Genomic DNA, 14909 nt, shown 5'->3' on the forward strand with positions numbered 1-14909 from the left:
GATGGTTTCATGAGAAATGTATCAAAACATATTTAGTGTTTACCTCCAAAGGATGTACTTTCAGCAGGGCGAGACAGCCTTTGAAGTGACATTTTGTCCATCAACGGGCACAACTCTTTTTACAAAAACCTCTTATCTCTAACAAACCTTCTGAATAACTAAACAGCACTGACGCTTAAGCACAACACTTGAAACATTGCTTAATTTCACATGAAATGTTGCACATTTGACAGAAAATCTAAGGATAAGAGGAGAATGTGAGAGAAAAAGAACAAAAATTAAACAAATGTGCGAAGAAAACATAAATCTAGAGGAGAGAGGAAAAGAGAGGAACAGAAACAGAAAACTTCACCCTACCGTCCTCTCCTCTGGTTCCAGTTAAACACACAGACAGACAGACAGACGGAGCTTTGCTACATCAGCGCCGGCAGCAGCAGGAGACAGTGTGTGTGAATATGTAAACGTCAGTGAAAACCAACTGTATTACCTCCCCTCCTCTCTCTCTCTCTTTCTCTCTCTCTCTCTCTCTCTCTCTCTCTCTCTGTGCCCTGTGGAGCTCTCACTTCTGCTTGGCTTGTCAAATCCCTGCAGGATGTGTGTGCGTGTGTGTCTGTGAACATGTGTGTGTCAACATAAAACCACTTCCTGTGCTGTTAAACTGAGACAGAGGATGGGGAGGAGCCAAGACTGGGACTTCCTTCCCTTGCATCTCACAATGCAATGATCACAGTATCAAAAAATGTATGAAGTAAGTGTGTGTGTGTGTGTGTGTGTGTGTGTGTGTGTGTGTCTCACCTTGTCCACCTCTGAGTCCACTTCCATAGAGCGTGGTCTGAGCTTGATGGGCTGATCTTTGAAGATGTCACCAAAGCCAAACCCTCGGACCTACAGGTGACACAGAGAGGTGAGATGACACACAATGAAACACTGATATTTAAAGGAACACTTCACCAAAGAATCTGTAGTTGGAGTTTCAAACACTGACCCCTGGTGGTCCTGAGAGTATGTAGCATGCTCCATGGGTGGCAGCAGCAGTAGTCAGCTTCAATTCACAACAATTTCAATAGATTTCGAGTCACCACTACTGCAGCATAATCCACCCCTCCACTGTCTTTCTGTATGGTCAGACTGTTCCTAAAATAAGGCTTCCATTTGTTCCTTGCGCTGTCAGCAGTTAGCTGCACTTTTGAACAACACAAGCTGTGAGTTTAGCCACATTTTTAGTCAGACAATTACAACGAATTACCATTTTGTAACACTTCTGTTATCTACCAAAACATTGACGTTGTGTTTGTGTTTGCTGATTTGTTGATGAGTGAGCTGTTGTTTTGTTTGTTTGTTTTGTCCCAACCAATCAGGAGCAAGAGACATAGTGATCAAAATAAATATGCCTGTTATTATTTCTGTCAGTCGACTCGCAACAACTTGTGCTGCTGGGAAAAAAAAGAAAAGCCAACATAAAGTGTGCTAGTCAGATGTTGGGCCACCACATGCCTGCAAAACATCTTAAGCATGCCTTGATATTGATTCTACAAGTCTCTGAACTCTACTGGAGGCACTTCCTGTGTTTTGATGATGGTGGTGGAGAGCGCTGTCTAAAGGCCCAGACACATCAAACCAGGAAACTAGCGGTGATCAGGGCCTTCTGCTGTGTTGTCTGACCATGTCACAGCCAAAAAAGTTTCACCTGAAAGACTAGAGCTGACAGCCAACCGGCATGTATGTTCTACGCCTGCTTGAGAGGAAATAATTCTCCACACCAGCAGACGGTAGTAGTCTGTACACGTTATTCAAAAAGGAAAACCAGAAGACCATTGTGATGCTACTTAGCCAGTTAGTACATTAACAACGCAATCCAATGTTGACAGAACAGAGCATATTTACTGTGCGCCAGTGAACAACAACACAGACCATTAGGAAACGTTTCTGCTAAAGAGTTTAATGGCTAAAGAAAAATAATGTTACCTTGTGTAACAAGTTTTGGTCTCACTCCCTCTTGACTTTAGCTCTTTGTTTATTTTCCTCAGTTCTGTTTCTCTTCTCAGGGGCTGCACTGAACTGCCAATCAAAGTGATTTTATTCACCAAACTGGCCAAAACAAGCCGACAGGGGCCGATGAGGGGCAATGGTGCGGGACACACCGCACTGACTACTAGGGTGACAGATGTTCACCAACTGTGAGACATTAAATAACAGCTGACCGTCGGGTTGGTGAGTCAGGGCCTTCATACATTGGTCCAAAATCTTGAATAGGTGTTCAGTTGAGTTGAGATGTGGTGACAGCGAGGGCCATAGCATATGATCCACAAAATTTTTATACCCATCAAACCATTCAGTGACCCTTCGTGCCCTATGGATTGGGGCATTGGTCATCCTGTCATCCAGCTCACTTTTTTCAGGTTTTTCATGTAATTTGTTGCCTGTCTGTAGCTAATATAGCTATGTAGGAGGATGACATCTCCATTCCTAACCCTGCCTGCTAAGCTCTGATTGGACAACTATTTCTCCAACCAGGAGAAACAGCAGTCAGTGAACAAATCTGAGATATGGGCAACAATACTAGGTTTGTCCAACCCACTCCGTGTCAACAAACCTCTGTTTACTCAGTATTTTCTAAACACTTATAATTTTGCCAATATAAAGCAGCTTTTATTGTCGCTGCCACAGTTAGCTGTTTACCTACCTCACGGGCAACTATATTTACTTATGTCAAGGTTGCAAATGAAAAATGTAAATTGCCTTAAAAAATAAACAACAAGATGCAAAGTAGTTGTGTACGTTTTGCACATTTTAGCAAACGTGTGTAACTTGTAAAATTCTGAGCATACGGATGGAAAGTGGAGAAAACTGCATTCAGTCTGAACCCATCAGCTATCAGTCTGACTAAGATAACACTGCCAGGTGACTGCTAATGGGTGGCTACGCGACAATTAACAAATAAAAGCACTTCAGCCTCTGGGGACAACAACCAATATTTTGGGGGTTCCAGTGCTGGTAGCAGATATCCAGGTAAAAACTTCCTCTTTCATGTGCTGGCCATTATAGCTAATCTCTATAAACACATTTCTGCGTATGAATGCAGATAAGTAAAAAACTGGAATTACTGCCTCATGGTTGTATGCCTCCACCAACCTGTGAAGTTGCAGTTTACATCCATGTCTGTCCAGACTCATAATATAATACATATAGTACAGACTTTAATGGACCTTAATAAAAAGCATTAAGTGTATTTTCTGGAGAAACATGAAAGCATTACACACATCCTCAACCTGGCAGCACAGAAGATCACACAGTTTCAAGATGGACACCCAAGGTAAGTGTCACCATTCAGTATCTGACCAAATGTCGCTTTTGTTTCTGAGTTGTGGCGTTGAATAATGACCTGAGGACATTATGATTTCACAGTAAAGTTGACCTTTGACCTTTTTATAAATGTCATCACAGACATTTGTGTGAAACTTTGTCATAAGTTGTGTATGAATTCTTGAGTTATGGTCAATAATACTTTATGTGAGGTCACAGTGACCTTTGACCTGAAATTCTTATCAATCATCCTCGAGTCAAAGTGGACGTGTGTGCCAAATTTGAGGAAATTTCCTCAAGCGTTCCTGAGATATCACATTCACATGAATAACACTATCCGTCTCTTTTGCTCGACACACAGACTTTTAAACTGCCTCTCAAACATGATTAGTCAAAACTACAAGCAAAAACCAGAACACTTCTGATACCAGTATCTTGCATCATTGCCTACAGATTCTGTATTCATATGCAGATATCTGTTTACAGAGATTAGACTGCATTATGCTGCACAGCTGCAGGAGTGGGTTGAGTTTCTATGGACATTTCAATATTTCTATTTATACTGTAAAACTAGGACGCTGTAACTGCTTTCAATCCAAGCTGACTACATCTGCTGTCCTCCAACGTTCAAGCCCACAAGTGTTTGATACTCAAGACAGATTTTAACTGTATTCCTTCAAAACAGAGTCATCTAATTGTAAAGCTGTTTGCAGCCTTAAAATCAATTGTAAAACTTGGATATTATAGCCGTGAGTACATGGTGAAGATGATTATCCAACACCAGTCTAATGCCAGTAAGGGGTTTTGTTTTTCAGTTTTGTGCTGGAAAAACTGTGTCATCTTCCTGTTTTGTGTCATAAAGGAACTAAATCTGAACTTGTGTGACCTTTTGTTTTGGTCTGTTCACAAAATGCAGTGCAGATGAATGTAATAGAGGACAGTCTCAGATGTCTCAGGACTAATGTGCTTCCCATCATCTGTACTGTACGTCACTGATTACCTTCTTGGGCTGGATTTCTCCTGACCCTGTTTCTGACCGACTGTCGCCTCCATCACTTTCACTGCCTGGACTGTCTTTACCTACAAACACACACACACAGAACAGACAATCAATATTAGTTTGCTACAGCACTCCTTTATTTTTAGTACAATTGTTTCCCTCATTTATAAGAACATGTCATGAAGAGTCAAACATCACAAGTCATTAATATTGCAACCAGAGCCGGTTGCTTATGTTTTTTTTTTTAATATGTGGGTGCCTTCCGACCATCTGATTGGCTGAGACTCACTGGTGCGGTTGCTGCGCAGCTCCTCTTGCGATGTGTCTAACGAGGGCGTCTCTGAATCATTCAGGATCAATTTGGTGAAATTGGAGGGAAACATTCCAGTCTTCCCATTTAGAAAGCCCTCCCACCAGCCCTCCTCTACCTGAACGACACACACAAATATAAACATCTACACATAAAAAACACACCCTAACAGCAATGATCCGCAACGACTGAGAGTTGCCTAAAGTACACATCAGAGTGGCAAATGAGCTAACCAGGAGAGCACTAGACCTTTTTTAACAATTTAAATTTTGACTTGTCACAGTGGGAAAAGCACATTGATTTAGTTAACAATGTCTCTGTTCCATCAAATATCCTGGTAAAGACTGGCCATGCTTAAGATTTTTCAAATCTTCACGGTTGTTGAAACCCCTCGCATAACAACATGTGCTGATACATTTAACAGATTTATCCCTATAGTGTGCGAAGAGCAACGATTTGGCCACAGCAGCACACAACAAACTAACAGATTCCATTCACAAACAATCGGGCTCTCAAAAATGGAGATCTCGTAGATTTCTTGCAATAGCACATGACTTTAGTGTGAGCAAACATGACGGACGGACAGGAAAGACTAGCTGGACCGTATATGTTACAGTGTGAGCTGGAGGTGAGTAAAAACTGGCCCAAACTTCCTACTTCAGTCAGCTTGGTTTCCAATTGACCTATGGCTAAGCCCCGCCCTCAAATGCTATGAGCCAATCACAGTGCGTATAGCCATTCCCATACACTCGGACATTCTTTGTCTGGACGTCCATTGAAATGCATTACAGAAAGTCAGTTTTGTTCGGTTTTATGAGCTTTTTCGGAGATTTGAAGTTTAAAAATGGTCAAACGGTGTGCATGGGGTACATGCAACTCCGACACAAGGTATCCTGAGAGGCTGGGCGACAAGGTGTATTTTTTACCCTTTCCTAAACCACATCTCAACCGAGAAAAGTGTCTCCTTTGGATAAAGTTGTGCAGTAATGTTAGACCACAACATCAACTCAACGTGAATAAGATTAACAAGGATGTCTACATCTGTTTTAAGGTAAGTTAACATCGTGTTTGAGGCAACATATTGTCACTTTGCTGGAAAGAAATATAAAGTTATCTTTAACATCTCTAGCTAACGTTAGCTAAACTTAGCCTAACGTTAGCTTGTAGCTGCATTGTTCATCATGTCACCTTGTTTGCTGGGAGTTCATTAGCCTATTTTGTTCTAGTTTTGTACTTTGGTGATTGTACATCATTGTTAGCTGTTGTCCAAAGGGCTCTAGTTAAACTAACGTTAACTTCTGGAGCATAGGTTCATTAATTTATCTGTAATCGCAGAGATAACAAAGGTTGGCAAACATTATGCTGAATGATTCAACAATTCAGCAATAAAATGATGAATATATCCCTCCAATGCGTAGTTTGGTTACTTCTCAATGACATCATCAAAAATCATCAATTCCCTCCTGCAAAATGCCATGTACTGTGACACCTGCCATAGCGCCCGGTCACTGAATGTTGATAGTTTGTCCGAGTGAGTGGAGCGGGCGTGGCTTAGATATAGGTCAATTGGTTATCATTCTATCAAACGTGACTGCGTCCTCGTGGTAACCCCCTAACAACTGGAAATCGGATCATAAATACTGAACTAGGGCTGTACATAACAGCTATTTTCATTGCTAATCAATCTGCCAGTTATTTTCATGGTTAGCTGATAAATTACTTAGTCAATAAAATGTTAAAATTGTGGAAAAAAAATACTTATTACGATTTCCCACAGCCCAAAGTGATGTCAACAGATTGCTTCTTTTATCCAACCAACACTGCAAAACGCAAACACTTTTCATTTACTATCATAAATCAAGAAAAAAAAAAACAGCAAATATTTTGCTTGAAAAATTACTGAAACAATTAATCAATTATCAAAATAGTTGGCGATTGTTGTAATGATTGCAGCTCAACAATTGATTCTGAACATTTGAAGAGGTCTTCATAATAGTTGCTGACAACGTTAAGCTTTTTTCTTTAAGACAAAATTAAAATTTTCTTCGCTCTATGTCAATTTTATTCCCATTGTATCAAAGGCTAAATGGGTATTGTATTGAAGTTAGAAATTTGAGTATTGTGACAATACTAAAAATAGGCCAGCATTTGTTTTGTAACTTAATCACATAACATTTTTGATGAGGATCCCAACTAAGAACTATCAACTATTTTCATTTCCGATTAATTGGCCATTAATTTACTTGATTGACTGATTCTAGCTTTGTCTTAAAATGATCAGAAAATAGTAAAATACTCACAGTTGAGAAGCTGCAACAGTGAATGTTTTAGCATTTTGCTTCTGTTAATCATCTATTTGATTACTTGATCCATTAATTCTCTAGATTAACTCTAGATCACTTATATTTGGTGAATTACAAACTTGTCAGTGCTCTCCGGTGGACAAACTCTGTTTCTAAACTACTACAAACACAACTTTTTCATCCCTTATTTTACATTCGTGCCATCATTTTTCTATTACTAACATATCTCATTGTAAAACAAGTGATAAATGTGCTAAGAGACATCTGCTCGTGTGTTTTGGAGGCTGATGGTTCATAATGAGCAGCTCCATTATGAGTGCAGTAAAATGTGATCAGCCTTACCTCTGCTATAATCTCAATGACGTCTCCTATTTTCAGCTCTAGCTCGTCTTCATGCTGAGGCACGTAGCTGAACGCCGCTTTACACCTCCGCTTACGGATTTGCTCGACTACAAACACACACACACACAAACAGGAGCACACACAGACATATTTTAGGCTCACATGTGACATGATTGGCTCCTGCACTTATCCATAATCCATGACTTAAGAATGAACGAGCAGGTGTTCACTGACTTATTAAAAACTCTCATGGCTGAAGACTGAAGCGCCGACCTTTGACCTTTCAATTAGGGGGCAGTCTTACTAACCAGCTCAGACACCAAGCACTTCCCACTGGCCTTGCAGTTGTTTGTCTTACACTCATTAGCCTGCTCATTACTCTTGACTCATTCCACACCAGCTGGGGCATTAAAACGCAGCGCTGTGATTCCTCTTTTGTCCACAGGGTGTCGCTCCTCCTCATGTTAAATGTAAGGGTGTGTAAGCATGCATATGAAGTGGTGGAAGAAGTATTCAGTTATGTCAGTATGATCAGAAAAATGTCCTTAAAGTATTCAAAGTAAAAGTACTCAATGCAGAAAAATGTCCCCTGTGGTTATTATACTATTATATATCATATCATTAAATTATCATTACTCATGCATTAATGTAAAAGCAGCATTTTATTGGATGTAATTTTCTAAAAATTTTTATAAGACTGCAACTAATGATTATTGTCATTATGGATCAATCTGCTCATTATTTTTATTTTGATAACAGTGATAAATGCTGTCACAAAACCTCCAGGGTTCCCACACAGTTTACATGTCCAAATTCCAACTTTTCCATACCTAAATTTCCAGACTTCTCAGTAGATTCTTTTGGATTATATTTGACAATGAGTAAACAAGCCAGTCCTCAGAAAACTTGCATTTATCCATCCATTTACTCCACACTCCCAGACAGAAAGTTGGACAACGTCCCACCGTCAAACATCTCTGCCCACAGAGGAAGTAAACTAACCAGTGCTACCTATACTCCTATAATTTTCCTTTATAACATTATATTATTGTTACCCCCATATTTTTAGTCTCTCTTATGAATAAGAACTGAAAATGAGTTGAAAAGAATAAAATTTCACAGTGCCTGTGCAGCATCGTTGATTCGCTGTGTCCATAGAAATGAAGATGAATGCAGCCATAAAGGTTTCCTGATGCAGGAAATGTTTACTTTTCTGATAACTACATTTCAGCTGTGCTGGCTGCCTGCCTCAAATGCTACGAAACACACTCTGCTGGTATGATTTATTTTTTTAAAAATTCTGAATTCTATATTTTATTAAATATTTTTCAATACCTATTTATCCATACCTAGAAATGACTAAAATCAAATTCTATGAAATGTATTAATAAAATATTTAAAAAGGGGCAGGATTTTATAAGTATACACTTCTTTCTGCTCCTTTTCTGAGATGAAATCCTTGCATTGTTAGTGAATATGTTTGCTCTGTGTTCTTGTTTTGTTTTCTTATATTTTTTTATCTTTATGTTTAATTTTTCAATATATTTTCACATGTTCCACATTTTCTAATCTATACTTTTCAATGATGCGTAGGAACCCTGAAACTCAGAACCCTAAGTGACATCTTTACAGTGCTTTTTTTGTCAAGTCCAAAACTCAACTTAACTATTATTTGGGTTTACCAATTTACTGATGATTGTTGATAAAAAATGTCATTGTGTAAATAATATGTGAAAGCACCAAAAGTCAACCCTTCATTATCATCACAATATTAATATCAAGGGGTTTGGTCAAAAATATCTTGATACTTGATTTTCTACATATTATATAACAAAAATATGAAAAACAGCAGAGAAAAGATGAAAAGCCTCACATTTGAGAAGCTGCAATCATGAAATGTTTGGCATTTTTACAAAAAAAAAGGTTAAAACCATTATCAAAATAAGAGTTTTGTGTCTATTGACTAATCATTTCATCTGTACTTGTGCATTTTCATTAAGAAAATACTCAGGTAAAGGTACCCCAGATTTGTACTTTGTACTCTAGTACTGTACTTGCGTTACATTCCAACACTGTGCATGTGTGTGTGTGTGTGTGTGTGTGTGTGTGTGTGTGTGTGTGTATTGAGTGTGTATACAAGGAAGGCTTGACCCAAATCCTCCCTCACACTAATAGGATCTATGTTTCAGACTGAAGACTTAAACCTGTCTAATGAGTAACATGTATGAATGTGTGCGACTTTTGTTTGTGTGTGTGTGTGTGTGTGTTTGAGTTGAGCACCTTTTCTGCCCGGCCGTACGCTGGAGTCGGACACGGGGCTGGCTCTTCCATTGGAAAGGTCTGACCTGATCATGCTTGCCTGTCCTCCATCCCTCTTTCCCTCTTTCTTTATCTCCTATAAAAAGAGAGGGGCAGCAGATGGTTAGCGGAGGAGGAAGATGTGGAAGGATGGAGAAAAAGCACATTTTTGCTGTCTTGCAACATTAAGACAAAGATGAGAAACGAATGCAGCGATCATCAGAAAATTTTAAAAATATGATAAATTCTACTATATTAAAATTATGAAACCAAAAACCCTCAAGAACAATAAATAACTACAATAACAACAAAAAAAATATAAGAAGGAAATTCATCATGTAGACAAACTCAGTTTTGGTCCAGTCAAAGTATGATGGCCCACCAGATTACCCCTCTTATTGCAAAAGAATGAAATGTTTATTTGTAAAATCTTTGTTAAATATTTAACCGCTAATATGATGTAGAAACAAACGGTAATGTCACACCAAACTAAATATACTTAAGCATGTGACTACAACTGGACTAGACAGAAAGAAGTTGCCACCAAAGACACCTACATTTCATAATGTCATGACTTAAAGGGAAAGTTCACCCCCAAATCAAAAAGATGGGTTTCTCCTCTTAATCATAGAGATGTCTGTCTTCTCTCCAATATAATGGAACCAGATGACACTGGCTTATGGTGCTAAAAGTGCCAAAAACTCAACAGCAATGTCTCTTTACAGAAATCATGACCTGGTTTCTAAAGATAATCCGCAGACCTTGTTGTGAGCAGTTTCATGTAGGAACTATTTTCTTTCTCCTGAACTGCACCCACCGACTGCATCACAGTACAGAAGGAATCGTGCATCTACTCATGGACGAGACGCCCATGCCATAACAGCAAAAGATGTAAACATTAATGGCATCCGCCTCAGCTGAGCTGTAATGCTAGCTAGCTCAGTGGTGCTAGGTGAGCTAGAAGTAGATGCATGTTTCCTTCTGTACGGTGATACAGTTGGTGGGTGTTGTTCAGTAGAAAGAAAATAGTTCCTACACGAAACTGCTTAGGTCTGTGGATTATCTTGAGTAACCAGGTCATGATTTCTGGAAAGAGACATTGCTGTTGAGTTTTCCAAATGTACTTTTTTGGCGTTTGAGCACCACAAGCCAAGTGCCATCTAGTTTCATTATATTGGAGAGAAGGCAGACATCTCTACGGTCGATATCTCCAACACTCTGCAACTCACACCAAAACAATCTAGATTGATAAATAGCACTACAGGTAAGAGGACAAATATGTATTTTGAATTTTGGGGTGAACTGTCCCTTTAAATATGTCTTACAGCATATAATCTCTGCAAATGAGCACTGTTGCACACAAACCTGAAGGTCAGGAGGTTATTTCTTATGCATTAAACTTACAGTATTAGATGTCAGTAACCCAGGTGAACCTCACTGTTTACCTGCAGACGACTGGCCTGAGCACAAACACACAGTCCCACCCTCTCCTTCACCGCAGCAACCTTTCCCTCTCTGTCCACATGACTTTCACTTGCACAAAGAATCACAAGACAGCATGTGAAACTGATCAAAAGCACCAGAGAGGCAGGCAAACACACTGAGCAACAGAAGAATCAACAAGCAGGCAGATAGAGAGACAACAAACACAGAGACGTTTACACACAGGGACCCAGAAAAACTCGACATGATGGTACACATCTCCCTACCACATTCATCATGACACTGTTTCATAAGCCCTGGCCCTGTGGCGAACGCAGCTCAGTGAAGCATACTGGTCCGGGTATACTGACTCACAGAATCTAACCCCTCACACACACACACACACACACACACACACACACACACACACACACACACACTGTGGATGTGTATGGCCTGGTGTGGCGTGAAAGCCTTATTAATGAGCCTCTGAGATATCCAAAAATATTAACAAGGGAAGACGTTTCCTAGACAACAGCCAAAGCTCATATCTCAAGCTAAGAGCCATTTTAGGAGCCACAGAGGTTAGAAACTGGACATGACGCTGAAGGAAGTATCATTTGTGTGTAAAAAGGCAAACAGATTTGGCACTCTGCAGAGAGGAGGTCTACGTACATTCTCAGTACTGGAGGGGCCAATTAAAATCTGATATGTGGTGTGTGCGCTCCTCTCTGAACAGGAAGAGATGAATTAAAACTTAATGATAGAAATCGTCCTCTAAACCACAACATGTGAACACTTAACACACAAAACTAGACTCACCAACTTAAGCTTTCTCGCCTGTCTTGTCTCTGTAAACATGTACACCTGTATTTATATTATAAGGCATAGGTGGTATTTATAGGCCAAGCCGGGCTGTCATCTTAATTGCTATATCGTACGCAACTGGACTTGCTTGAGCTGCAGTTCCTGTTGCCTACGATATAGCACTTAAGATTACCATGACGTGTATGACTGAGAATCTTTACTGACATCCTGCTTTGAGTTGTTAAACTAAATTAATCTACAGACATGAAGGGCTGCGAATAGTCAAAGCTTCGAGTCTTCATTTAGAACGTTGACATTCTAAATCTAAATCAACACTCAAAGGCTTTGCAGCTTTTTTTTTGCATGTGTATTCTGTTTAAAGCTGGTGTTCTGCAAAGTTGCAGATAAAGATTAGGACACACTTACGTTATTATTGTCATACTATTTGTAGAATTAAATTCAATTCAACAAAATATTCTGCTTCAGTCCATATTTGTTGGCGTTCAGCCTTTCAAAAGCAACATTTCAAGGTGGAGATTGTATCTAACTACAAATATCTAGGCACTGTGATTGACAATAATCTGAAATTTAACTGTAATACCGAAGCGCTGTGCAAGAAAGGCCAGCAGCGTCTTTTCTGTTTAAGGAAACTCGCCAGATTTCAAATTGATAAATCCCTGATGTCGCTGTTTTATTCTGCTTTTATTGAATCTGTTCTATCCTTTTCTATTATTTGTTGGTACGGCAATCTGGGGACCAGAGAGAAAAATGCCCTTGACAGGATTGTTAAGGTGGCAAGTAAGATTGTAGGAGTGCAGTTCACCAGTCTGAATCATATTTTTACCAGGCAGGTTCTTAAAAAAGCTGTGTCCATTCAGTCCCATAGTGACCATCCTCTCAGCTCAGAATATAACCTGTTACCTTCTGGCCAACGGCTGCAAGTTCCAACTGCCACAAAAAACAGATATAAAAATTCCTTCATCCCAGTCTCCATCAGAGCCTTAAACGACTCCTGTAGGAGGTAACTGCAAAGGTGTGTCTGTGAATTTAATCAAACAAATTGGATTTGGATCGTGTGTATGATTGTATATATTGTATGTGTATTATTGTATATTTACTCTGTGGGGTGGGAGTGTTGGCTCTGACTGACAAAATGTGGAACTGACTTGATGCAGACTTTATTTACAAAGGATAGATATTGTCTAAATCTCTCATAGTTAATTACCTGTGTGGTAAATGGATTATCCATTCTGGTCTGAAAGAATGGGAAATTGATTGACAGATGTGATTTGATACTGATACTGATCATGCCTGATCTCGTTAGATCTCGGAGAGACCTAGCCTAATCTACAGGTTCCCTTTAACTGGTATGCAAATCGCACATAGCACTTTGAATTGCACTTTATGAACTCTGACCCCAATCCCCCCTCCCCCATGAAAAAAAAAAAAAAAAAAAAAAAAAACCTTGTCTGACTGACGTATGCTCCTAGGTTTCTTTCTATTTTGGATTGACAGATGTGATTTGATACTGATACTGATCACGCCTGATCTCGTTAGATCTCGGAGAGACCTAGCCTGATCCATGGGTTCTCTCTAACTGGTATGCAAATCGCACATAGCACTTTGAATTGCACTTTATGAACTCTGTCCCCCACCCCCACCCCCATGCAAAAATACTTGTCTGACTGACGTATGCTCTTAGGTTTTTATTTTTATTTATCTGTGTGTTTTGTTTCTCATGCAAATGTACTTTTTGCAAATGTACTTTCTGCAATTTGTTTATAATGCCTGTGCCTGCGGCAACCCAATTTGCCCATATTGGGACATAATAAAGTTGAAGTGAAAGTGAAGTGAAATGATTTCACTGTGGTCAAAAAACTGTTGGCTCTCCCGCTTGCCGTACACGAAGGAGGGCATACACCTTTATTAACAGGGTGGTGTAGTGTAACAGAGTTTGTATTGTTTGTAATTCCACTTGCTTTTACTACTATAATGTGATAGTCATGCACTTATGTAGTTCTGTGGTTATACCTGTGTTATTGGCTCAAGGGCGCCCTGTCTCAGAGGTACTAGGTAAATGCCACTGCAGGCGATAAAACATTGCCAATTCATGAGAGACGTGCGCGAGGTGAGCTGTCGAGCACAACACTGTGCAAATATTGCTATTAATGTCTGTATGTCCACCATATGAATATATATGCACTGTGAGTTATGGAAATGTAACTGGAATGAGTTACGAGTGGGTTGCTGTACTTTTTAAGTCATAATAATAATGCACTTTATGAAATAGTGCAAACGTGCTGTTTTTTTTATAGCGGGCTGTGTGTGAGCTGCCTGTAACGAGCCAACTGCATGACTGACCAGTCCATATTCTGTTCCTGTTCAGAGAATAAATGGCGGTGTAAAAAGGACGACCAGCCTCCTCATTATTGTCCACAGAACACAGATTTCAAGGGTTGCTTACCAGCAGTTACAGTGTAGCCTAAATGATTTCACTTACACTAGCAGCAATGTAACAACACCATAAATAACATTTAGCCTTTTCATTAAAATTTTTTTTTTTTTTTTTTATAAATGTAAAGGTCCAGTGTGTAGGAGTCTGGGACATCTAAGAAATGGAATATATTGTATACATATGAGGGGTGGTGGAAAAATTGATACAGCATAGTATTGTGATATTTTTGTGTAGCAATGCTGTATCATCACACAGTGCCAAGTATAGACTTTTTTTTTTATTATATAAATGATAAATATGACAAACTAGCCTACTAGAATAATGTAATCAATTGCTTTTCTGGATACAGTTTGCTGCAAAGAAAAGGCTGAAGTGAGATGAACGGACTGAAAACTTTATCTTATTAAATAAAACAGGTGTTGTCGAAGTTTTCCTTTGGGGACATAATTTATAGTTGAAAAAAGGTAATAAATCACAATATATTTTATCGCAATACTCAGCATATAAAATCGCGATGATATTGTGACTTAAGTATCGTGATAATATCTTATCGTGGTTTTCATTTTAAAGAATCCTCGTTTTCCTTAACCTAGAATGAGCCATTTATAGCTACATACAGAGCAGGTCCCGTTCCATGGAGTCCGCCATGTTGTTTCTACAGTGGCCCAG

The 14909-nt window shown here is 39.3% G+C and overlaps 1 protein-coding gene across 3 annotated transcripts in view; it reads right to left on the reverse strand.

Moving 5' to 3' along the window:
• Positions 1–14909, reverse strand: part of sh3kbp1 (SH3-domain kinase binding protein 1) — a 55555-nt gene that overhangs the window by 18936 nt on the left and 21710 nt on the right. For all 3 annotated transcript variants that reach the window (XM_033639082.2, XM_033639081.2, XM_033639083.2), the window contains exons 3-7: positions 9539–9653; positions 7259–7365; positions 4593–4731; positions 4304–4383; positions 796–885 (exon numbers count right to left, since the gene is read on the reverse strand). In XM_033639082.2, coding sequence (XP_033494973.1) covers positions 796–885; positions 4304–4383; positions 4593–4731; positions 7259–7365; positions 9539–9653 — 531 coding nt within the window. The remainder of the gene's footprint in view (positions 1–795; positions 886–4303; positions 4384–4592; positions 4732–7258; positions 7366–9538; positions 9654–14909) is intronic.

Source organism: Epinephelus lanceolatus, chromosome 20 (assembly GCF_041903045.1).
Source record: "Epinephelus lanceolatus isolate andai-2023 chromosome 20, ASM4190304v1, whole genome shotgun sequence".
In the NCBI taxonomy this organism is placed as follows: Eukaryota; Metazoa; Chordata; class Actinopteri; order Perciformes; family Serranidae; genus Epinephelus; species Epinephelus lanceolatus.